The 24,920-nt window shown below is 28.9% G+C and overlaps 2 protein-coding genes and 1 long non-coding RNA gene across 11 annotated transcripts; 1 reads left to right on the top strand and 2 right to left on the bottom strand.

Moving 5' to 3' along the window:
* Positions 1–130: 130 nt before the first annotated feature.
* Mob2 (MOB kinase activator 2) lies at positions 131–22,165 on the top strand. 5 transcript variants are annotated; one of them, XM_015331304.2, is made up of 6 exons: positions 131–340; positions 1,059–1,108; positions 18,593–18,847; positions 19,938–20,062; positions 21,047–21,274; positions 21,538–22,165. In XM_015331304.2, the coding sequence occupies exons 1-6, from the start codon at positions 338–340 to the stop codon at positions 21,603–21,605; spliced, it is 729 nt and encodes a 242-aa protein (XP_015186790.1). In that variant the 5' UTR covers positions 131–337; the 3' UTR covers positions 21,606–22,165. The 5 variants fall into 5 exon arrangements, with proteins under 5 accessions (XP_015186790.1, XP_015186791.1, XP_015186792.1 ...); XM_015331306.2 differs by having other exon boundaries at positions 150–166; XM_015331305.2 differs by having other exon boundaries at positions 131–1,108.
* Positions 1,548–3,847, bottom strand: LOC149031751 (uncharacterized). Its single transcript, XR_016177450.1, has 2 exons — positions 1,767–3,847; positions 1,548–1,668 (listed from the first exon to the last, which is right to left on the bottom strand). It is a non-coding gene; the product is annotated as an uncharacterized LOC149031751 (long non-coding RNA).
* LOC107071888 (uncharacterized) lies at positions 22,120–24,383 on the bottom strand. Of its 5 annotated transcripts, none has more exons than XM_015331308.2 (6): positions 23,972–24,383; positions 23,622–23,718; positions 23,492–23,523; positions 23,270–23,403; positions 23,035–23,174; positions 22,120–22,842 (listed from the first exon to the last, which is right to left on the bottom strand). In XM_015331308.2, exons 1-6 carry the CDS (start codon positions 24,123–24,125, stop codon positions 22,416–22,418), a joined length of 984 nt encoding a protein of 327 aa, XP_015186794.2. In that variant the 5' UTR covers positions 24,126–24,383; the 3' UTR covers positions 22,120–22,415. The 5 variants fall into 5 exon arrangements, with proteins under 5 accessions (XP_015186794.2, XP_015186793.2, XP_089031196.1 ...); XM_015331307.2 differs by having other exon boundaries at positions 23,492–23,526; positions 23,972–24,382; XM_089175070.1 differs by having other exon boundaries at positions 23,492–23,526; positions 23,622–23,842; positions 23,954–24,116.
* Between the last annotated feature and the right edge of the window lie 537 nt (positions 24,384–24,920).

Below are 24,920 nucleotides of genomic sequence, written 5' to 3'. Positions count from 1 at the left end.
TGTTCTAATAATTTCGATCATCAAAAGAATATTTGAAATAACCGGTTATATGTTTTATAGATGGCGGCACGATCGCCCATGGACATTGGCGCACTCTGGTGGCACCTCGAACGAACAGTTTAGTATGGTACGAGGTAAGCGATAGAGAAGATTCGTATGATCAGCTGTAAGTGGCAAGTCAATTTTGCCTCGGTTATCTTCGTGTCGATAGAGAAACAAACCTATAATAATATTAATGAATACAATAGAATACGAATGGATTAAACAACAACGATAAGAAAGAAAAACAAACAAACAAAACGATTAGATCGGTTCGGCGAACCGTGAATTTTAGTGTATGGTGTGTTATTCCTTTCTCTCTCTTTCTCTTTCTTTCTTTCTTTCTCTCTCTCTCTCTCTCTTCCTTTCTCTCTCTCTTTCTTCCTTTCTTAGTGTTTATGATATCGAAGAACTAATTCGATGATTAAAAAATAAAGAAAGAAAGAAAAAACAAGAAAATAATAATAAGAAGAAAAATAAGAGAAGAGAGAGAGAGAAAAAGGTGAAAAAGAAAAAGAGAAAAAAAGTGTTCGGTGTGCATTGAATTAATCATCGTTGTCATCGTTGTTGTCATCATCGTCGTCGTTGTAGTGCAGCCCTTAGCTCGAATATTTGTTCATGAGGGCTAGCGAGGCATGACGGGAACAGGTGACAATAGAGGACCTCCGCCATGTTAGATTTCGCGAGATCGCGAAACGTGCGCCGCCTGCTGCTGCTGCTGCCACTAGTGGAGGAGGAGGAAAACTGGCATTATACGTTAAGAAAGAGATAGATAGAGGGAGAAAGAAAACTACCTATATATATATATATACATACACATATACATTGCATATATATATATATATACATAATAAGAAAGATATTATATATATATATATAAGAAAGAGAGAAAGAAAGATAGAGTGAGAGAGAGAGAGAGAAAGAGAGAAGGAGATAGTGAATTTATTTTGTTTTTCTCCGTTCTCCTTCGCGCTACTTTCACCCTCTCGACACTGTGATCCACCTGAAAATCATCCAAGCTGGATAGGTTACCCGAGTATCTCCGCGATACCGTGGATTGGTTTATGGGGTAAGTTAGTTTTCAAACAAAAATGACAATGAAACCGTTTCTATCACCTTTGTGCATATATATATATATATATATATATATATATGTATATATATGTATATATACCTATACCTTTTGACAGGAATTCTTATATATGTTTATGTAGGAAAAAAGTTTAATAAAGGGTGATGTTCTTCATAATGATGATGATGATGATGATGATATGGTGGTGGTGATGGTGATGGTAGTGGTAACAATGATAATATTGAATGTATGCATTTTTGAAGATTATTCTCGATCAATGGCTCTCCTAACCTCTGTGTTTTTCTCTTTCACTTTTATCTTCTTTTTTCTTTTTTCTACCTTTCGTATTTTTGTATTTTGTATTTGGTGAATTGTTCTAGAACGTTATGGGGTGGGGGAGGGAAATATTTGACAAATATATTTTTAGAAATCACACTTTTAAATATTATTCTAAGTTATTTTTTCTTTCTTTTTTTTTTTGACAATGTTTCTTATTTCTACAATGTTTGAATAATAATTTGACTTCGGTGGTCCAACGAATTCTACCGGCAACGTACCTAAAAACACATTTATTATGATTTTTTGTTTATTCTTTATTTTTAGAATAAAATTTCATTTTTTGTCTTTAATAAATATAATGTTGATGTTAACGTACTTATAAACAAACAAACAAACAACAAAATGTAACTTTAAAATGAAAAATTCATATATTTTTTATATGGCGGATTAACGACGATGACGAGGCAGAGTTTAAATGTGTAAAAGACAAAATGTTGAATATGTTGCGCGAGCCTTCCTTTTCCCTGACTTCCCCTTTCTTCCCCACCTCATTCCTGCCGAGTTATCGATGTATGTACGAACGGAAAAGACTATTTTGTTGTGGGTGTGTGTGCGAGCACGCGCGCGCTGTCTCTCTTTATGTATGTGAGTGTGTTTACCTGTTAAAACGGACTTACGTAAACCTTTCGATCGCTTTTTCGTCGATAAATCTAACGTTTTATCTTTTTTCTAATTTTTTTTTCCTTGTAAATGTATGACAAAAAGAAAAAGAAAATTACCCCCAAAAAATTATTCTATTACGTTAAATTATATTTAAATAAAAATGAAACGAAAATAGAAATATTTAGGAACAATTTAAATAGATTTTTAAATTGAATACATTAATAGTATATAACTAACGATCCTAAGAGGACACAGTCACATTAATCTTATTTCCATCGAACGTGTTATTATTAAATTATCAACAAAGCCTAAGAACGAAAGTCTCATTGTATCATTGGATTACCAGAGTACATATTCACATCCTAAATTCAATTTCTTCTAAATTTCCGTTTATTTTCGTATAATATCATTCATTTACATTTCTAATTGTTATATTAAAATTCGCGATAATTTATTTGACCAATGTGAGTGACGATAATTTGTTTAAATATATTCAACGAATTTCATTGGTAGAAATTATTTTGAATCGTTCTTTTGTCGATATAAAAAAATTACCGTTTATTTTCGTATAATATCATTCATTTACATTTCTAATCGATAGATTAGAATTCACGATAATTCATTTGAACAATATTAAACGAATTACATTGGTAGAAATTATTTTAAGTCGTCTACTAAATAGGGTAAGGGGAAATGACTCTAGTTGTTGTGTTGGATGTTTCGGCGCGAAATTCAAAAATGGGGGAAAAAAGCGCGCGAAAAATTCAACGTCGAAGAAAGTTTATATGTTTTTGTAATTTTAATAGAGATATATAGACTCTGGGAATAAAATGATTATTTCGTTTGGTTACACCATTTTCCTAGTCAAGGCGAATCTTTTATTGATTTAACGCCTCCGAGACATCACCTCGTTGGACGAAAAAAGAAAGCTTCTTATATTTACATAGGATATCTAAAGGACATATATATATATATATATATATGTGTATATATATATGTAACATATATTAAAGATTTTTTCAATCATGTTTTTGTCCTATTTAAAATATTATTCCAATATCACAAATATATTACAATGAATATAACATTTTTTTTATTTATAAATTCATATTAAATGAAACAGTATATATAACCTAAAAATAATCGATCAGTCACGATTAATTCAAAAGTCGATCTTTATATTATCGATTTTGTTCCACAATACGTCTAATAAAAGATAATACAAACTTGAGTATGTGGTAACATTAATAAATAAATAAAAAGTACTGGTTACCTTTAAAGAGAACAACGAGAGAACGATATAATACGCATAGCGTTGCGAAACGTTTTCTTTTGCGATGTGCGCATGCGCGAGAAACTTAACGCACGCCCACGCACACATATATACATTGCTCTCTCTCTCTCTTCTTTCTCTTTGTTTTTTTTTTCTTCTTTTTTTTTTATTTATTTTTATTCTTTTTTAACGACTACATAACGAGTAAGAAATAAGAATATTGAAGGACAAAGAAAAAGAGGGTTTATTTAAATTAGAATAATTGTTATCTTTTTGAGTAATTTTGTAAAAGAGTGAGTGAGAGAGAGAGAGAGAGAAAAAGAGAGAGAGAGAGGGACATAGAAAGTAAAGAATCGGTGTGTTTGTTCGTTAGAGCTTGAGAAACCTAAGAGAACGATGACTCACATTCGAGTGAAGTCTTTTCGCGGTGTGCGTTAGGTTTCCTCGATGAATCACACACGTGTCTCTTTTCTTTTTTATTTATTTTTTTATTTATCACACTTATATATATATATATATATATATATATATATATATATATATATTAGGATGCTCCGGCCACGCATTACTGTGGCTTTGTAATAAAACATTGATTTAATATAATTCTAAATTATTTCATAAAATCAAATAAATATTCACTAATAATTTCTGTGAATTAAAATTAAACATAAAACACACACAATCAAATTTTTAATATATAATATATAAATAATACAATTTGAATGAAATATATAGAATAATAATATAGGAAAAAATATAAAAAGTAAGGTTAGTAAAGTCATATGTAAATCTGAAAAAAACCCTGAAATAATTGAATTGTAATACAGCGCCATCTATTGAAAACTTACAAAACCTGCAGACTAAGATAACCTCTAAATAATAAATATATAATAAATAATATATACAAACGACAATACACAAAATAATACCACAATAATAATGGAACACATAAATTAATAATATTTAAAAAAATATAAAAAGTGAGGTTATGTCATATGGAAATCTGAAAAACACATGTGACGTGAATAAATTGAAATAATTGAATTGAAATATAGCGCCATCTATTGAATACTTACAGAATCTAGGGACCTAGACAACCTTTAAATAATAAATATCTTAATTAGCAATAAAAAATAACAAATAATCGCCATAAAAATTATCGTATATTTTAAGTTAACAAAAATCACACAAAATACAAATAATTTTATTAAAATCGGTTCAGTAATTTCGAAATTATTAATGGACAAACATATTGTGACACTGAATTTTAGATTATTTAATTTTATTAACATTTTATTAACGTATTATGAATTATTATTGTTATTTTTTATACGTAACTGTTATAAATTATTAATTTTTTAATATAATTTATATATTTCTTTAAATTAATTGAAATTAGAAAGAGGAGGAATATATGCGAGACTATTTAAAAATTTTTAAAATGCTAGGGAAATATCTCAAGTACGAAAAAGCATAAAGAGTATTACCCACAACCGTGTGCACCTTTTTTGCGATAACATTTATCGCGGTTTTCCACTTTACTAATGTAGGTTTTACTAATACTTTTTACCCGTGTTATCGTTTTTTTAAATTGATAAGTATTATTATCGCATATTGTTTTCGTTGTAATATCGGAAGTTACATTTTTCTTTTATATTGTATATATAAGAAACATATTATAGATTAGTATTATAATTTAATAAAAAATCTAAGTTTTTCTCATTTCAAATTACATACAATGAATCACAGTAAATATTTTGATTATACTTTTCTCACTGTACATTTAAAACAATTGATATCTACTTTTTAGTAACATTAGTAACTTTTAGTAACTTTAACACAATGTTTTCAAATTCATTTTCAAATTCATATACACATAAATCTATTTTAGGATTATTCTATTTACAAAATTGATATAAATTGTATTACTAAAGTGTATTTTGGACAAATATTATAGGAAAAATATAATTTTACATATTACATAAGATAAAAAAATAAATATCAATTTAAAAATTGAATAATCTTAAAAAATATGTTTCTATATGTATAAAAATTTGACAACACACATTGTATTACAAGTAAATATCCAATTGTTTAAAATTTACAGTAATGTTAATAATAACTCTTGTGACTCATCGTATTCGTCATAAGATTTTCATTCATTGAAAATATACACGTTAAACAAGTTTGTTAAATAAAATTTAGAAAATTGTATAAGATGCACACAAATCGCGTGCAGTTGAAAATAAAATAAGGGCAAGATAAAGTTACTTTATGGATAATTGTTGTATAACAAACTACAGAAATATAACTGAAATGACAAATTTATTACATTTAATTTTAAATACGATGATAATACTTTTTTGTTTACCATATCAAAAAGAATGAAATTACTTTCCGGACAACCATCTTACAGTGAAGTGTTACAGAAATATTCATACTCTTTACAGTATTAATATTGTCAATTTTTTTTAGTAATTATATTACTAAAATAAATTTACAGTAATACTTTAAAAATATACAGACAGACATTACTGTCAATTTTGAAACAATTGATATCTACTTGTAACACAATGTTTTCAAATTTCTCTGATATACATATAAACCTATTTTAAGGATTTATTCAACTTGCAAAATTGATATGAATTTTATTGCCAAATAAAATTATTATTATTATATTGGTAAGAGAAGTATAATTTTACATGAATGAGATACCAAAAGAAAACTAGGTCTCGCAAAAGTATAACCTCATTATGCTTGAAAAAATATAAAATGCAGAAGAAATGTAACCAAGTATTATTTAAAAAAAAAAAAAAAAAAAAGAGAGAGAACAAAATAATAATTGCAATTTTATCATATCGGATGTAGATTACAAATATCCTTGTGAGACCAATTACTTTTTTTATTATATCATGAAATAATATTTCCTTGAGAATAAAATGTTTCTTTGCAATCAATTTGAAAATTTAATAATCCTAAAATAGAAATTCTATGTATAGAAATTGCGAAAGTTTTCATTAGCTGTAAATATCAATTATTTTAAATTTACAGTGGGGATAAGGGGTTTATATTGGTATAAATATCAATTATTTCAAATTTACAGTCAAAGGGAAAGGTGGTTAGAATTAAATGCATCTTTTGCAATCAATTTAAAAGTTTAATAATCCTAAAATAGGAATTCTATGTATAAAAGTTACAAAAATTTTTATTACCTGTAAATATCAATTATTTCAAATTTACAGTATTTAGAATAAAATGTTTTTTTTTTACAATCAATTTGAAAATTGAATAATACTAAAATAGGAATTCCATGTATAAAAGTTGCAAAACTTTTAATTACAAGTCAATATTAATTATTTCAAATTTACAGTGAAGGGGAGGAGTGGTTGGAATAAAAAATAATTCTTTTACAATCAATTTGAAATTTTAACAATCCTTAAATAAGAATTCTATATATAGAAATTGTGAAAGTTTTCATTACAAGTAAATATCAATTATTTCAAATTTACAGTGAGTGGGGGTGGGTTACAAATATACTCATGTGACTCACTGTATAATGTAATTTACAAGAGTAAATGAATAGAAAATGTCTTATTAAAGATAATATGTCTCTCGAGTCACGTCTGAGAAATACAAAAGGGAACTGAGATTATCGTCCACATTTCCGTGACATTCATAACCGACCTCGTTATCCCTCTTCTTTATGAGCTAGTTTCTTTTTTTTTTTTTTTTGTACAAACCTTGTATGTATAATATAATGTCAGCCATTTTCTTGGCAAGGATATTCGTGAATGGATAAAAACGTCATTTTGCAAGACGAGCTTAAACGTCGTGCGAGAAGAAGACTATGGACAAAAATAATCGACCTCGGCAAAGATCAACTCACGCGTTTGTTTTACGAGAGAGAGAGAGAGAGAGAGACATCAATTTACGCAAATTCTTATTTTATTGTATTTGGGAATTTAAAGGGGGTTGGAGAGGGGAGGGAGAATAAACGTAAGGTCATCGTCCTTCGCCATATTTAAATCTGTATATATAACATCAATTTTTTTCTTATTTATATTTAAATTTTCAAATTGGTGTCTCGTTAATTCTTCTAAATTGCGGAATTTCTTTTCTTTTCTTTTTTTTTTTATAAATATTTTGAAATATCAAAAAGAAAAAGAAATAGTTATACATATACATTTATTAAATTTATACTTTACTTATGTACCGTAAGAACGCTAACCTCTTAAAATAACACCAATTGTAAATGTAGTATTTGCCGAGACGATCTATCGGTAAAGTAGAACACTTTGTTATCGACTGCGATAAAAATCGTTTCTAACTTTTCTTAAACATTTTTATTATATTTCTATTATAAAATTTGCAACAAACTTTGATGAATCTTTCTTATATTGTTTCTCACGATACTTACAAGAGATCAATGTTGCATCGTGACATAAATGATTTCATAGTAGAAAAAAAAAAAAAGAAGAAGAAGAAGTAGTATTGGAAAAGTATAAGATCTTGTTTTCCTGTACAAGAACTTGTTTGGTTTCATCAAAAGAGAGAAAGAGAGACAAATAGATAGATACATAAATAGATAGAGACGACTTCTGTTTAATTGCATTATAGTTCCTAGTTAGGTAAAAAGATGTGTGTACATTATACAACACATACACATTTTCTAAACTCTGAAGTAAAAAAAAAAAAAAAGAGATTCTTTACTGTTGTTTTCTCGACAAAACGAAGCCTCACACACACATATATATGTGTGTATACATATATAGAGTATATATAACAGAGAAACAAATACATACATCCACCACCTGACTGACTCTTCTTCTATCTATCTATATCTCTTTCTCTCTTTCTTCATAAAACTCTGCTGATGATCGTGTGTGTTGGTGGAGTATATAGAAGGCGTCAGATAGGCGTTCCTATCCTCGAACGAGAGGAAATCGTGATGTAGTAGTGGTAGTGGTAGTGGTACCTGGCCTGGCGAACGCTTGGAGAACGGCTACGTCAGTCTGCGTTTCGTTGCTGTGTCGTTCGCGGTTAACGTTGGTCGGAGGACCAATCGGAATCGTTCATTTATATATACCCCTCTTTTTTTTTTTAATTCTTTCTTTTTCTTCTTTTTCTTCATTTTCATCTTCTTCTTCTTCTTTTTCATTTTCATCTTCTTCTACATCTTCATCTTCTTCTACATCTTCATCTTCATCTTCTTCTTCATCTTCTTCTTCTTCTTCAAATTAATTCTCTTCACTTAGCCCTTCTTCTTTCTACTGAAAAACAAAAACACGTTCGATATTTGAATTTATTTCGAATACTAAAAGCAACGACTCTTAAGTTGTTGCTTTATCTTCATTAATCGTCCTTATGTTCGGTCTTGGAAGCAGAAAGGTCCTCAAATATTCCGCCATCGACCCTTCGCTCTCCATCGATGTCGAGGACACGGTCACGTGCTTCTGCAGGTCAGTCCCCCCTCCCTCTTTTTCTCTGCCCTTATCCTCTCCCCTCCACCTTGCCAACTATTTCTTCTTCTTCTTGGGCTTGGTCGGTAACCGTGGTACTCTTCTTTACCGATCGTCCTTTTAAATTTTTTTCCCCTCTTTCTCCCTTTTTTTCTTTTTATTTATTATTATTATTATTTATTTTAGTGTGTTGTAATTAATTTGTTTGACCAATCACGTGACAAATACCATCAACCAATCATCAATGAATTTACCGATTTTTAGGTTATATAGTTAGTTATCTTTGTGTTTTTAATTAAAATGATTATTGCGGGGACAACCGATAATTCAAATTTATTTCGTTTTTTTTTTTTTTTTTTTTTTTTTTTGTTTCAGTTTTCTCTCTTTATTTCTACTTATCGCTATGTCTCGAGAATAAAAATTCGGAGAATTGAAATGATGATATAAGGGACAAAAATATCTAGATATCTGATTGATTGTTTGTGTGTATATATCTAATCGTATTTAATCATGTGCATACACGCGCGCGCGTATGCGCATGCGAAAAAGATCTCAAGGTCGCGTTCAAATGCAAAAAACTCATTGACGATGAAATTAATTTTTTTAAGAAGAAGAATTGTTTGAATTATCTTTAATATCGTGCATATTTATATCAGATTAAATACTTTATTGTGTGTGTGTGTGTGTGTGTGTGTGTGTGTGTGTGTTTGCAATATTATCTCTGTTAAAAAATACGTGTTTAATCAAATCTACAACTTTTTGTTTAATTTGTTAACTTGTTTTTCTCGATAAAATAATGAAAAATTTTAAAAGGCTTATATTTTGATAAATTATTCAAAGTAACATCAAAAATGTTTGTTTTCAATTCAAATCGGTTTTTTTCTATTGTGATCTTGATATTATTCTTCGTCCCTATAAAAATCAAAAGAAAGAAAAAAAAATAACGTAACCTATCGACATCAATGAATTTCGTAGAATCATTGTCTCAGATATATAATATATATTTACGTAGAGATGACGCAGTATTATTACGTCGTCTAGAAATCTTACTTGGCGCCAATGATATGTTCAATGATTAAGGTTAAGTCAATATTTGGCCCCGAGTGAGAGGAGGAGGAGGAGGAGCCATTGCTTTAAAAAACATATTTCAATCTTGTTAACACACCACCTTATCTTTTTAATCTTTGCTAAAATTGACATTTATTAGTATTAAATATTTGTCTTCTTCGTTAAGGTTAAAATATTCTAATTGAAAAATAATTCGAATAATCGATATTATTAGATTGTATTTTTTAAATTTCCCGCGTTACGGGGTAGGTGGTCAAGTAACATTTCGTAGTCACGTGACAATTTGCGAGTTCGTTTATCGATAACGCGGCAAATTGAAAATTTTATAATCTAACGAAATCCACGTGATCATTTGCAATGGAGTAAACATCTTGAACGATTTGTCATTGTCAAGAACTTGGCATCGAAATTAGACTGACTGGTTTTTATATAATCATCTTATGGACAATTAAATACACTAAAAGTAGTTCACTAACAATTTTTGTCGATGTGCTTATTTGAAAGAGATAGAAAAAGATAGAGAGAGAGAGAATGAATAAGAAAGAGAGATAGAAGACCAACTTTCGTTATTATTGTGTTGTCGTTGGAGTCATGGTTTTCTTCGATTACTTTCTCGAGATATCTTGACGATCGTGAGAGTGTAACGAAAAACTTTCACGGTATGGAAAATTCTTATCTACGTAATTTAAAAACAAAATAGAAAAATAAATAATGTATATATATATAAGAATATCTTTACGGAAGAAACATTTTTTTTCTGTTCAAGGATTTTTACTTTGTTACTGGAAACAGGTACACTTGACTTAATTAAATGGTTTTACCATTACACTTCTAGCTCAGTCGATAATGTAACTTTCTTCACATATATTACAAAAAAAAAAGAAAAATATTATTCGTAACACTTAAATTACATTATTTTCATCTCATAACTAATGCATTAAAACATATAAATCTATCTCATAATTGAAATTACGATGAGTAACAACTTTCTATTGGTTATTTTTATTTTTATTTTTTAATTTCCCTATCTCACTAGTAAAATTAATACCTGGGGTCTCGTCCTTCAAACCAGGAAAAACTTTTCTAAGTAACCTTTATAATAAAAAGGATGAAACCCTTGGGGAAATACGGAGTCAATTAATAATAAATAAACGGTTAGAAAAAGAAGAAGAAGAAGAAGAAGAAGAAGAAAGGAACAAACAAACAAAAATAGAAAAGAATTGTGAAAGAGAAAATAGAGAGTTGGGATGAGGAAAAGAAAGTAACTAAATCTCCTGTGTGTGTATGTGTGTGTTTTGTATCCTATGTAGAATGAAATAGAATGTAGAAATGAAGATGATTATGTCTCTAGTGAAGATCAATGGGGAAAATGGCAGTCGCTTGAAAGGAAATATGACGACAACGATGGGAATAGTCTTTTAACGGTTGAATGCATCAACGATTCAGATAAAACTATTGGTAGTAGAATGACGCTTGTAAACAAACGTGTAGGACGACGAAATAATGTCTTGAGTGTGATGAAGTGAGGCGCCAGGAAGGCGCCATTCCTCCTAACATCGATCGACTTTTTTCTTTTCTTTTCTTTTCTTTTCTTTTCTCATCTTTTCTTCTCTCTCTCTCTCTCTCTCTTTATTTCTCTCGTAATTCCCCTTAGCTTGCTCGAAAGGAAAACAAGTTCGATTGAGTCCTGGCGCCAACACAGGATCTTCACTTTCTATTCTCAACTTGATATTATTTACTTTTTTTTTTCTTCTTTTTCTTTTTTCTTTTCTTTTCTTTTCTTTTCTTTTCTTTTCTTTTCTTTTCTTTTCTTTTCTTTTCTTTTCTTTCCCTCATCATTTGATTCTTTTCTTTCATCCTTCGCATAAAACAATATATTGTTTGTTAGAAATATAGGCTGAAAATAGGTTATGTTATATATCTTTTCTTTTTTTATTTAAACGAAGATAATTATCTTCTTGAATTAACAATCAGAGATATAATTATACTGTTGTTAATTGTTTAAGGAAGAAAAAAATCTAAATCAAAAACATTGTCGAGAATATCGAACGAATAATCGATGAGGAAGAAGTTGTGAATAATCACGTGACGCGTACCACGCCCTCTTTAAAAAAAAAAAATAGGCGCCATATTTAAATCTTCCTATCATCCTTTCCAAATTGAGGTGGGGTTTTATTTTCTTTTTTTTTTCTAATTAAAATATTCGCCTCGGATGACATGTATGGCGTAATTAAGATATTCTCATATATATTATTTAAATATAAATAACTACTCTCACATTAGAGGTTAAAAACATCTTATAATTAAATTTAAAAAAGTATATAATCAAGTAAATTTATTACAATTTCCAAAAACTTTCTTTGATCAAAATATTATTATTTTTCACTAATTGTAATACGATTGAAACAAAAGCCCGCGAAATCTTTCCGGTTCCTTTCTTTCATCAAAAGTTTGGCTCGAAACGCTTCTTCAAAAAGTTTATTATGTGTTTTAACAATGTTACATGACTAATAAATTAGATTGTAAATGAAATTTCAGATTATTTTACATCGTGTATATAGTTCCGTTACTTTCCAATTTTATACCATGCATAAATCATACCTATATACTTATATATACACAAAGATGCTCTCCAACCACGCCTTAGTGTGGCTATGTTATAAAATACTTTGATTTAATATAATTCTAAATTATTAAATAAAATCAAATTAATATTCACTAATAATTTCTGGGAATTAAAATTAGACATGAAACAAGCAAATTTTTAATATATAATATATAAATAACAACACAATTAGAATAAAATACATAAAATAATAAAAAGTAAGACTAGTTAGGTCATATGTAAATCTGAAAAAAAAAACGTGAAATAATTGAATTGTAATACAGCGTTATCTATTGAAAACTTCCAGTACCTCAAGACCTAGATAACCTCTAAATAATAAATCTTTAAATTAGCAATACAAAATAAAAATAATCTCGATAAAAACTATCCTATATTCTAAGTTGGAACAAATCACACAAAATAAAAAGAAATTTCATTAAGATTGGTTGAACAGTTTCGAAGTTATTAGTAGACAAACATATTGTGACACTGAATTTTTATATATAAAGAAGATATATATACACGTATGTATTATTGTAAGAAATATTTTTAAAAATAGAGAGAGAAAGAAAGAAAGAGAAGCCGGTATTGTTGAAAGAGAGTCGCGCAGAATTGATTTGCGGGGGCAGAGCGGAATATTGATTGTCGCAGAGAGACTCTCTCTCTCGCAATGTATACAAGAAGAGCGAGATTGTGTGAAAAGAGAAGGAGAAGGGGGTAGGGTGTGGGGGAGGGGCCGAACAGTCAGCTGACTTGAGTTGCCGGTTTCACACAGCTGATCCATTGGCGGCGCAACCACCGTCGCATTGCCGCTCTCTTGCCCCACCTCAACAACCCCCTACTTTCCCCTTTCATCCGCCCTTTTTATCCATCCCTTAAATATAACCTCTCTTCAACACGCCATATATTACACATATACATATATGTTCACCATATGTCATAACAAATAATTCAAAATTGCCAATTTCGTGGCCCAATATGGTTTTTATCTTTTATTTGCTTTTTGATACTTTTCATTGGTTGGTTTAATTATTATTTTTTTTTTTTTTTTTTTTTTTTTAAGTAGATAAATGATAGTTTAACCCTTCGAGTATTGAATACTTTTAATTAACATTAGATTACCGCCATTTTCAGTATACTTATTTCTACAACACTAGTCAACATGACTGGTGTATTAAAAAATGCTTTTTGAGACTTCCAGTCTTTATTTACTCTTAAAAAATAACAAAAAAATGTTTAACAATAATAATTTTAATAGATAAATGGATTTATAAGCATTTTTACATAACAAAACGGTTAATTATTTACAAAAATGTTACATGAAGTAAAAATTTTGAATTAAAATGACCCGAACAGTCAAAATGACTGGTCTGGTATATCTAATGTTAAAGTGTTTTGAAATAGAATAATAATTTATATTTAAATAATTTATAACTTTTTGTTTTTGTTAATATAATTTTCATGTGACAAGACATTAAACAATAATTTATACATAGTAAAAAACATTACATTATTTTACATAATTATTGATAAACATGTTACATGTGTCGATGATATAGATCATGTTGACAACTTTTACCAAACGCATATATGCGTCCATAGCAGACAAAGGATTAATAATTGTTTGAACAATAATTGAGCTTTAGAAATATGTAGAATGAATGAGGTATTCAGTTTTGATTTTTCTTTCATTTTAAATATTCATACGGTACTTTCTTTCCCTCTGTTTTCTCACTTTCTTTTGACTAAATTATAGATTCATTTATTCTTCATTGTAAAATAATAAAATGATATATTTTTTTTCTTGATCTTTCGTGGGAATATTCCTTCAGTATTTGCTGCAGAATCGCGGCGTCACGATGCAGTGTAGGACCAAAACTGGTACGCGTCGAATCTCTCTCTCTCTCTTTCTCTCTCTCACACCCTTTTTCTTCCCTTTCTCTCTCTCTATCTTTCTCGGCAGTCGCATACGAAGCCTCCACGAGGTACGTCAGTCTCTCGTTGTCTCAAAGACGTCGAGACATAAGATTTTTCTTTTTTGGTGCTCGGTACCGATCTTCATCTTCTTCTTCCACTTCTTCTTGTTCTTCTTCTTCTTCTTGTCTTTTACGTGTCTTTTAGATTGTTTATTTATTTATTCATTTTATTTTTGTGATTTTGACGAGTGAATAAAATATTCTTTCCTTTTATTTCGTTCTTTCTCCCTTTATATATATATTTAACCTTTTAGGCATTACACACCACTATAGTGGCTTTCGCGAATTTCATCTTCTAGTACGACGCGCTACTATAGTTGCTTTCGCTGATAACATCTTCTAGTACAACGTGCCACTATATTGGTTTTCACGCGTGCCATCTTCCAGTACTACGCGCCACTATACTGGCTTTCGTTGATAACATCTTCCAGTAGGACGCGCCACTATAGTGCCTTTCGCGCGAATAATATCTTTTAAAATATATTATACCTTATTTTATTATTAATTATTAAAGTAAACTGTAAGTTAAAGTATATGTGTATCCATTTCTTTGAGAAAAATTATAATTTAATCATGAAAAACTTCATTAAAATGTTTTCGCGTAAAGAACACAGCCATTGTTCGATCACACATCGTAGTTTTTATCGTTTACACATAATTCTCGTTGAACTTTGCCGTAGAGAGAAGCATTCAGCCGTGCCCAAGAGGTTAAACAATTGTTTTGTTCGTCAATTTTTAATCTAACACTTTCTTCTTAACCTTGAAAATCCTCTTCTCCTTTTCTCTTGTTTTAATTTTTTAGTTTGATTCGTTGATATTAACAATTTCAATCAAATCTTTCTCTCAGCTAGTCAACGTTCTGTACTTTCGAGTTTAATCTGAAAAATAATAATAATAATAACTATGACGACAACGATGATGATGATAATGATGATGATAATGATGATGATGATGGTAACAATAATAGAAAATCGTTTAATGTGAAAGTTCAATCGATCGAAACCTCTCCAAATGGCATTCAAATCAAATTCTAACAAATAAAAATATAAAGAAAGAAGAAGATAACAGCTCTACGTCAGTGGTGGTGTAGTCTTCGTGGTAATATCTCAGAGACTGTTTTGGCGTGAATCCAGACAATTGGAAAAGCATCCTAACCTAAAAAAAGAAAAGAAAGAAAAGAAAAAGAAATGAGAAAGATATAAAGTAATGGATTGAGAAAATGATTAGAGAATTCTTCTTCTCATTTTCAAAACAATCTCAAAAGCCTTAAAAAACTTTGTTAATTTAAAAAAAAAAAAAAGAAAAAAGCTAAAAAAGAAGTAATCAACAAATATGGCTGAAAGAAGTAGTAACAGATCAAGAAGAAGATACTATAAAAGACTTACGAACTTATCGAAACTCTTGTTTTTGCATCGACCCTAAATAATAAAAATATTCCAACAATTTAAATTAATATAAAATTTAAATAGAAATATAAAAAGGGGTGGGATAATAAAAAATCCTTTTTTTAAAAAGATTAAGAACCTCGAAGTGAGCTCCGAGCAATTGGCGTAAAAAATCGTCAGTCGCTCAAAAGCTACATAGAGGTTCGATGAGAACTAATCCAAGATTTGGTGCATACCGAGTGTACGTGAAAAAATCCTTGGCCACGACGTCCTCCGTGGTATCGTCGGTGGCCCGCCGAAGAGGTCATCCTCGGCAGCTACTATAACGGCTACTACGGTGACGTCGGCCTCAGGGACAATGTTACGTTCACCTGCTCGAGTTGTACTCCATCAGGAGGGGGGAAACAACGTAACTTCAGGTGTATCATCGTCCTCATCGACGATGTCAGCACCTGCCACTCCTGTTCATTACGGTGGTGGTGGTGGTGGTAGTAGTAGTACAACAACTACCCCAGCAAGCTCATCTTCCCGACTTTCCCTTCTCGACACCTGCCACAGGAAAATCAGGCTCTTCGGTGAACTCGTCGCGTGAGTCCAGTCCGAACGATCTCGTGTCTCTTCTTCTTTTAGATGGCCTGATAAAATAAAAAAAAAAACAAAATACAGACGGTGGGAGACGCTTCGAAAGTACAAAACCTAAACAAAAAAATTATATATATATATATGATGAAAGTTATTTTCCAAACCAGTGGTGATTGTGAGCTTAATCACAATAACATGCATTTTGAAATTAACCTTTTAGGCAGCACTACGCGCCACTATAGTGGCTTTCGCGGATAACATCTTTTAAAATATATTGTGTTGGCAAGAAAGTAATTTCGGTTTTTTAGTGTGAATTAAAACTCAATTGTTTCTATACAAAAAATGAACTTTAAATTAAATAACTAAAAAATTCTAACATTAACAAAAAAAATAACGAAACAAACATAACGCTATCTATTGGTACAAGCCGAAATTACTTTCTTGTCAACCCAATATTATACCTTATTTTATTATTAATTATTAAAATAAATTGTTCAAGTTAAAGTATATGTGTATCATTTCTTTGAAAAAAATTATAATTTAATTTTAACAAACATTCAGCCGTGCCTAAGAGGTTATGTCAATTTATATAAGAACCTTTTTTTTCAAATCAGTGGTTATCAAATTGATATTGATGCTGATGGTGATCAAAATAATGTTTATAAATTTCAATCTTGTAAACCAATCTCGTTTTTCTTTCAATAATTAAAAAAATAATCGAAGCGTTTCTTCAAAAAATGTCTACCCAAAATACACATAAATATATATATCATATTTATAAATGTATACATATATTTATATATGTATATATATTTGCTCTATTTTTATGTCCTGCGAATATGTGCAGCAAAAATTTCATTTCTATGTCAATTATGTTATATTTCACTTTTGCATGGCGACCACCAAAGCAATTCGAAAAAAAAAAGAAAATCCTCTTCGTCATCGTTGTCGTTTACTTCGTCGTTTTCGTCTTCGTTTCTTCGTTTTCGTCGTCACGTTGCGTCTTCGTCGTCGCCATTTTGTTGCGCTTCTTCTTTTGCATTTTGCCAATTTTTGCCCGAAACGAACTTTATTTGCGCAAAATTAAAACAAAATACAAAATAAAATGATTTTAATCAGTTTAACATGGCTTTTGCTTGTTTGCGAATGAAAAATAAAAATAAAAAGGAGAGAAGGAGAAAAGAGGAGGGGGTCGAGAAACGCCATGTTTATTTTGTTCCATCATTTTGCGATTTCTTCATTACTGGGTGCCATTATTACCAATTTAAGGAATGTGGCTTTATTCTGACTGGCGGCATGCGCTTTTTTTTTCTTGTTAGAAAAAGAACAATAATAAATCATACAAATTTATTATTATTAATCTTCATGTTTGGTATGTACATAATATACGTATGTATGCATATATGTATGTATGTATATGTACTTTTGGCCTGTCGTAGACGTGAACAAATATATTAATTTCGCTACTAATAAATTTTGCATGCGAGATAAATTTGCATTTTACGATGACCAATTGGAAATCGTTAAAAACACTCTTACACCTATGAGATATCGTTCGATTGGTTAAAAGAAGAAAACAACATGGTGTCCGTAATTAAAAATGGCGCGCGGTTATAAAATTCGTTTTTTTTTTAAATATAAGCACATATCGATAAATGTTTACATCCGTCTTTAAACCATTATTATTATAATTATATTATTATTATTATATTATTAATTATATAATATGACAAGATAAATATATCGTTCGCCATATTAATGTGTTCATTGTATTTAAACACAAGTAACAATAAAATTTATCAAGATTTATCCTACATTGTGGTTTTGTGTCCGTAACACCTAAAATGAAATTAAAAAAATATATATTAATTCATATTTTGTTAATACACACATGCACACACACACATACAAACACAAACACTACAATCAAACAAAAAAAAAGAAAATTTGATTGTTAGGTTATGATTTTCTCAATTTCAAAGCATAACATACCCATACACACACACACACAAAATTTGGTATATGCCGCTCGTTTTTATCTGTAGATTTAAATCGTCTCGTTAGAAAAAAAAAAGAAAAAAAAATAGAGAGAAGGAAAGAAAAAAAAATAAATGTTAGTAAAAAAAAAAAGATGACATTAATGAATGAGAATAATGGAAATGTATGGTGAATGGTGTGTTAATGATTTCAGAAAAGCCCGACGAAAGGAGAAAGATGCGGGTACTACAGAAGATCCTAAACTCTATTTGGAGGAGGCGGCTTTAGAAAGACAGCTGCCCGAATTGGATTTAAGGATGTTAGTTGATTTGCCACCGGGTTTGGATTATAACGAGTGGTTGGCATCACATACCCTCGCACTGTTCGATCATATTAATCTCGTTTATGGCACTATATCTGAGTTCTGCACTATGACTGGTTGTCCAGATATGACTGGTCCCGGCCTGAGGTATGTGTGGTGATATATTTGGGTTGTCCGGAAAATTCGTGCCGATTTTGATTGAAGATTGAAATGTTTTGCAATTTAAGTTTTTTTTTTTTATATATTTATTAAATTAAGTATAAGTGTCATTCTATTTCACAACCCTTTTTCCATCTTTAAGAGTAACTTCAAAATTTCGTCCTTCCAACACTTTTCAGGTTTTTTTTAGCAAAAGTACTTTAACGCCATCTACCGGAAATCGGCACGAACTTTCCGGACAACCTAACTTTTATGTAATTCTTTAATTGACTTATTTGAGACCATGATTTTATTCAAACACGGTTCCCAGAAGCCATTTCTTTTATTTTTTCATTATATTGCTAATTTTAGCAATGTTAAATTTTGTTTTTCTATTACTTTAAAGATACTATTTATATTAGTGGGACCAGAAAATAATGTCGTTTCTACGCATGGCAATTTTTATATTTTAATCAAAAACCGATTGATTTTTATCTGTACGGTATTAACACTAGATATATCAGACCAGTCATTTTGACTGTGTGACGCCATTTTAATTCAAAATGTCTACTTCATGTAACATTTGAGTTCTGTAAATAATTAAGCGTTTTGTTATTTAAAAATGTCTATAAATCTATTTACGTATTAAAATTATTATTGTTAAACATTTTTTGGTTATTTTTTAAGAGTAAATAAAGACTGAAAGCCTCAAAAAGCATTTTTTTTTATACATCAGTCATTTTGACTTGTGTGGTAGAAATAGGTATAATGAAAATGGTGGTATATCTAGTGTTAAAAATTTGCATATTAAATGAAAAAAGGTTATTGATAACGAGGTTGATTATGTTATTGATTAAAAATAAAAAGTTGTTAAAAATGTATTCATTTGAATTTAAGGTTAGAAAACGACATTACTTTTCTGTCCACCTAATACAAAACAAAATGTCTGATCTCGACGAATACTTTAGTCAAAATAATTGATAATAGTTCAGTATAATTGCACTATACGGTGTTCAAATGGGTCTCGAATGGGTTATAATTTATATATATATATAATTATTAAATAAAACAGTAATAATAAAAATGTATATATTTGCAGGACGTATTTATGGTTTGACGAGAAGGGTAAAAAAACGAGGGTAGCAGCGCCACAGTATATAGATTATGTTATGACATTCACACAACGCACCGTTAGCGATGAAACTATATTTCCTACTAAATATGGTAAGTTCTTGAATGATAATACATTTACAATTATTATCTAGCTAATTGATAAGTTGGATAATAATTTTACAATTTATCTGAACAAATATTTATTTATATTTGAGGTATAATTAAGTTGTCTCCAAAGTTTCTTGATTTTGCTCAAAAGAACTAGATTTTGCGCGCGAATGATTCAAACATTGAAATAATTATGAAATAATGAATTGCATCAAATACAAAAAAAAACATGAACTATATTTAATGATAATTAAAAATTTATATTAAAATAGAATAGGTTACACGAAAAAATTATTATAAATTCAAGCAGTCCTCCAAAATTTTCAGCCAATGGCACATGAGCTGAATATGAATGGCGTATCCCTCCTACAGGATCCCTACTAGAGATCCCAATACAATATTGTTTAACTTATTATCAAGAACAAAATGGAAGAAATTTTCGAGACGACTTAACCTATAAATATATATATATATTTTTATTATTATTATTATTATTATTATTATTATTATTATTATTATTATTATTATTATTATTATTATTATTATTATAATTATATATTATTCTTGTTGTCGTATATAATATATATTATATTTATTATTTATGTTATTATATATTAAATTTATAATATATAATTTTAATATATTAATATTTAATTGATATTAATATCTATTATATTTATATTAATATATAATACTAATTATATTATTTTTTTTATTTATTTATTATATTTATTATTTATTATTATATATTAAATTTATATTAATATATAATTAATATTAATAAAAATTAAAATTAATAGATAATATTAATATATATTATATTATATTCTTTGTTATTTATATATTATATTTATTATTTATTATTATATATATTATTATATTTATATACATTATATGTGTATATATATTATGAATGTATATGTATATGTATCATATATATATCTATGGTTAATTATTAATTGGTTTTGTCCATTTTGTTTTGTCCAGCGAATGAATTTCCAAGTTCGTTCGAATCAATAGTGCGTAAGATCCTGCGGCTACTGTACCACGTGGTGGCACACATTTACCACTGCCACTTCCGAGAGGTGGCACTCTTGGGGTTGCATGCTCACCTCAATTGTGTATTTGCTCACCTCACTCTCCTTAATCAACGCTTCAATCTTATCGATCCGAAGGAAACGGAAATCCTAGGAGACTTAGAGGCTGCTCTCTTGGGTAAAATTATCTCATCTTCGACAAGTACACAATCGCATAACATATATCAGAAATTTAATCTGAAATTATTAAAGACGAGAAGAGGGACAAATTTGCCTGATTAGATTTTAGAATTACGTAATAATAATAATACTTACTTTTAAAAGACAATCCATATATTATACATAAAATAATCCAATGAAAAATTATCGTTTGATATGCTTTCAATTATTATTATTATTATTATTATTATTGTTATCATTATTATTATTATTATTATTTAGGTGACTCATCATCCACGCCTTCGCAAACTTTAGCCATCCAGGAGACTCCGACGACCACAAACAGCTAGATGATCACAATGCACAGCATGCCAGAGGTTGCAGTTCCTGAGACTAGGTGACGATAGGCGGTTTGGTTTTGGTTTCTTAAAAAAATAAAAATAGAAGAGGATATTACGTGAAAAAGAAAGTTTACACAAATGGGAAAAAAAAGAAGAAGATTACACTTAATATTATTACACGACGCATGCACACATTATACACACACATACATACATACATGCATACACAAACACACGCATACAAATATACACTGGAAAAAAAAGTGGAGCGATTCTGTAAAAACCAAGTAGTACCTGTAAATAGCGAAGTGTGAGAACTACACAACTACTACTACTACAATGATGTAATTAGGGTTCCTCCGTTTGTTGTTTGTGAGATTGTACATAATTTATTAATAACGATAAGATATATATTATGAGGAAAGGAAGAAGAAAAGAAGAAGAAGAAGAATAAGAAGAAGGAGATAAGATAAATTCATTAATGATTATATTGATGAAAAAATTAGTTGACGAAATATATGAGAGATCATTTGTTCCGTAAAAAAAAAAAAAAAACAAAAAAAAATAAATGAACCAATAAGAAATATTGTAAAGTTTAAAGAGAGTAATACCAAATATATACCTGGTGTTAAGGTAACAACAACATCCTGTTATTTTCATGTTGAAGAAACGATCATCGTAACCGTTTTCATCTCTCGGACTTGTTGTAAATCCTTTTATTGGCCGTAATAAAATTTTCTTCCAAATTATTCCCTCATTTTCGGTAATTATGCCGATTTTTTGGCCATACGTTTGAAAATGATTTTGTTTATCACGTTTTCAAGTAGGTGATGAAGAATTCTTATTATCATAATTAATCTCGATTATTCTAATAGATTTACAAAGATTAGCAATCTCTCTTAAAAATAAACCAATTGCTTCTGCCAACGGTTCGCTAAGATCTTTTATAGATGTTGCTATATTGTATAAGAGTATTAAAATCGGTTGTATCAATGCGTTAAATATTATCGATAATAGAGGCTTCACGAAATAATCTGCAAATAATTGCAATATACCAACAGTCAATGGACGTATAAGACTGAACAGTATGAATCTTATGAATTGTAGAATAAAAGCTGTTATAAATGCTGTTCCTATGTGAATCGTGCCAAATATTTCAGCCCAAAAACGTGTTGCCGCTTGATCCGTTTTTTCAGCACATTTATCTGTCATTAATATCGGTGGTGAATCCGTTGTTCGATAATATCTAATAACATGAAACCAAAAAAAAAAAAGAAATATTTATTTATTCATTACGTTGATTTCTTTTTTTTTATGTAATGTAAATTAAAATTTTTTAAATTTAAAATTTAAATATGGACAAAAGGAGTACGATACTTGAGCTACGTAGTATTCGATTGAGTGGCGCCAAATTAAAAAATAAATATTCAAATCTTACGCAGAATTTCCGTGATCGAAGTAATAAATGTCGATTCTTTCGACGAGATTTTTTCTTTTATCTTGTAATTTGTCACCGTGAAATTTTATTCTTTCTTCGATCTTCATTTTTGGATTATCATTTGTAATTTTATTCGAAGGCTATAAATTTGAGGTTATACATTTTTTCCTTTTTAAATGTTTTAAAACTTTTTGCGTTCAACAATTGTATTATATAAATTAAAATTAATTCAAACCTTCACATGAAATGTATTCTTCTCACGTTCTAATTTATTTTCGTAAGATCTACTTCTGTCGTGGAGATATTTTTTATGTGACCATTTGCAACGAAAACGTGACCAAAATGAACGACGACGTCTACGTCGATCACCTGAACAGAAAAATAATTTAAAAGAATATAACTTTAAAGATAAATAAAAGAAACACATTTAAAGAGATTTAATGATATAAATACTTGCCTTTAATATATTTCGCTGGTAATGTACAACCACTGCTAAAAAAAGATTAACATCAATTTTTTTTCCAAATTTTGATCATTTATTTGTTAATATTACCACAGGTACGTATATATATATATATTATTATTACATTCTTTGGGAATGGCAATAGCAAGGTATCACAGGCTCGCATTGCCTTATTTTACGATGATTTGTTACTTCTTGAGATTCTTGATTAATTATAGGCTCTATAAAATAAAAAAGAAACATATTTTAATCGATGGCACATCGAATCTGAATATATTTTTCATTGTTATTATAAACATTGTATTATTTTTTTCTTGTATTTTTTGTTGTGACTAATATTATTCCCTGTAAAAAAAGAAAATAAATCAAATTAATAAACCGTGTAACTTCATATACGCCATATTGGATTCGTAATATAATATGTTAATGTATTATTGAATTTCATTGAAATTGTACCATATTATATAGTCATACTTTGATTAGATTCTTCGATTAATTTATTCTCTTCTTTATTAATTTTTTCATAAGATTCGTAAGAATTTATCATCGAACTTATGTCGGTACGTAAAGATGTTAGGTTCGAAGGTTCAGATGTATCCGTACAAGGACATTCTTCTTCCGAAGTCATTTTATGTTTTTTTTTCCTTTCCTTTCCTTTTTCTTTTCAACTAACAATTAAAAACATATTTTTATTCAATATGAAAAACTTTGAACTCAAACTAAACATTAATTAACACAAAAATAGTATTGTCAAAAAATGACAATAAACGAAACTGAACTGCGTAGTAGTGCGCCACCTGACCGCGCGACATTTGAAAAATATTTAACTACATTCAAGTAAGTGATTTATAGAAAAATCAATAAATAAATTATTTTATCTTACTGTATCAGTGTATAATAATTATGTTATAAAAATATTACTTTTACTTTTTTATAAAATATATCAAATATATATCATCGTACTGTTTTTCTTTTTTTATTTATACAGAATTAATAACTTACGCTCCATTGATTTGCTGAAATACTTAACGATATATAATACATATCTCATTATACGAACATTTTGATATAAAATTAATTATGTCTAATTTTATATATATATATAATTTAAAAAGGAATCTCGGTATGTTTTCGATCAAAATCTAAATTATTGTTATTAAATAATAATGATATATATATATATATATATATATATATATATATATATAATAAGAATAACTAGACTAGAAGAGAGAACATACAAAATTGAACATAGTTTTATATTACATAAAGATAAAATGTAAATATTTATATAAAGTAATTTGTGATAATTGGTGTTTTCTAATTATATATATATCTGGTTCGATAAAATGCATAATATTAAAGCATGCATGTGTATAAACGACGATAGATTTAAATTACATTGACATAGAGAATATTTATT

Source organism: Polistes dominula, unplaced genomic scaffold (genome assembly GCF_049000335.1).
Source record: "Polistes dominula isolate Pdom_NZ unplaced genomic scaffold, Pdom_raw_medaka contig_78, whole genome shotgun sequence".
NCBI lineage: Eukaryota > Metazoa > Arthropoda > Insecta > Hymenoptera > Vespidae > Polistes > Polistes dominula.
This window is presented reverse-complemented; position numbering and strand designations above follow the sequence as displayed.

Bases quoted from the DNA above. Each gene is read 5' to 3' on its own strand.
- Mob2 (XM_015331302.2), top strand. From the start codon at position 16,178: ATGTTACGTTCACCTGCTCGAGTTGTACTCCATCAGGAGGGGGGAAAC. The intron at 16,408-18,592 runs GTGAGTCCAGTC...TAATGATTTCAG, and splicing joins CTCTTCGGTGAACTCGTCGC to AAAAGCCCGACGAAAGGAGA. The intron at 21,275-21,537 runs GTAAAATTATCT...ATTATTATTTAG, and splicing joins CTTAGAGGCTGCTCTCTTGG to GTGACTCATCATCCACGCCT.
- LOC107071888 (XM_015331307.2), bottom strand. From the start codon at position 24,125: ATGACTTCGGAAGAAGAATGTCCTTGTACGGATACATCTGAACCTTCG. The intron at 23,719-23,971 runs GTATGACTATAT...TTTATTTTATAG, and splicing joins AATCGAAGAATCTAATCAAA to AGCCTATAATTAATCAAGAA. The intron at 22,843-23,034 runs GTAAGATTTGAA...TCATGTTATTAG, and splicing joins TTCGATCACGGAAATTCTGC to ATATTATCGAACAACGGATT.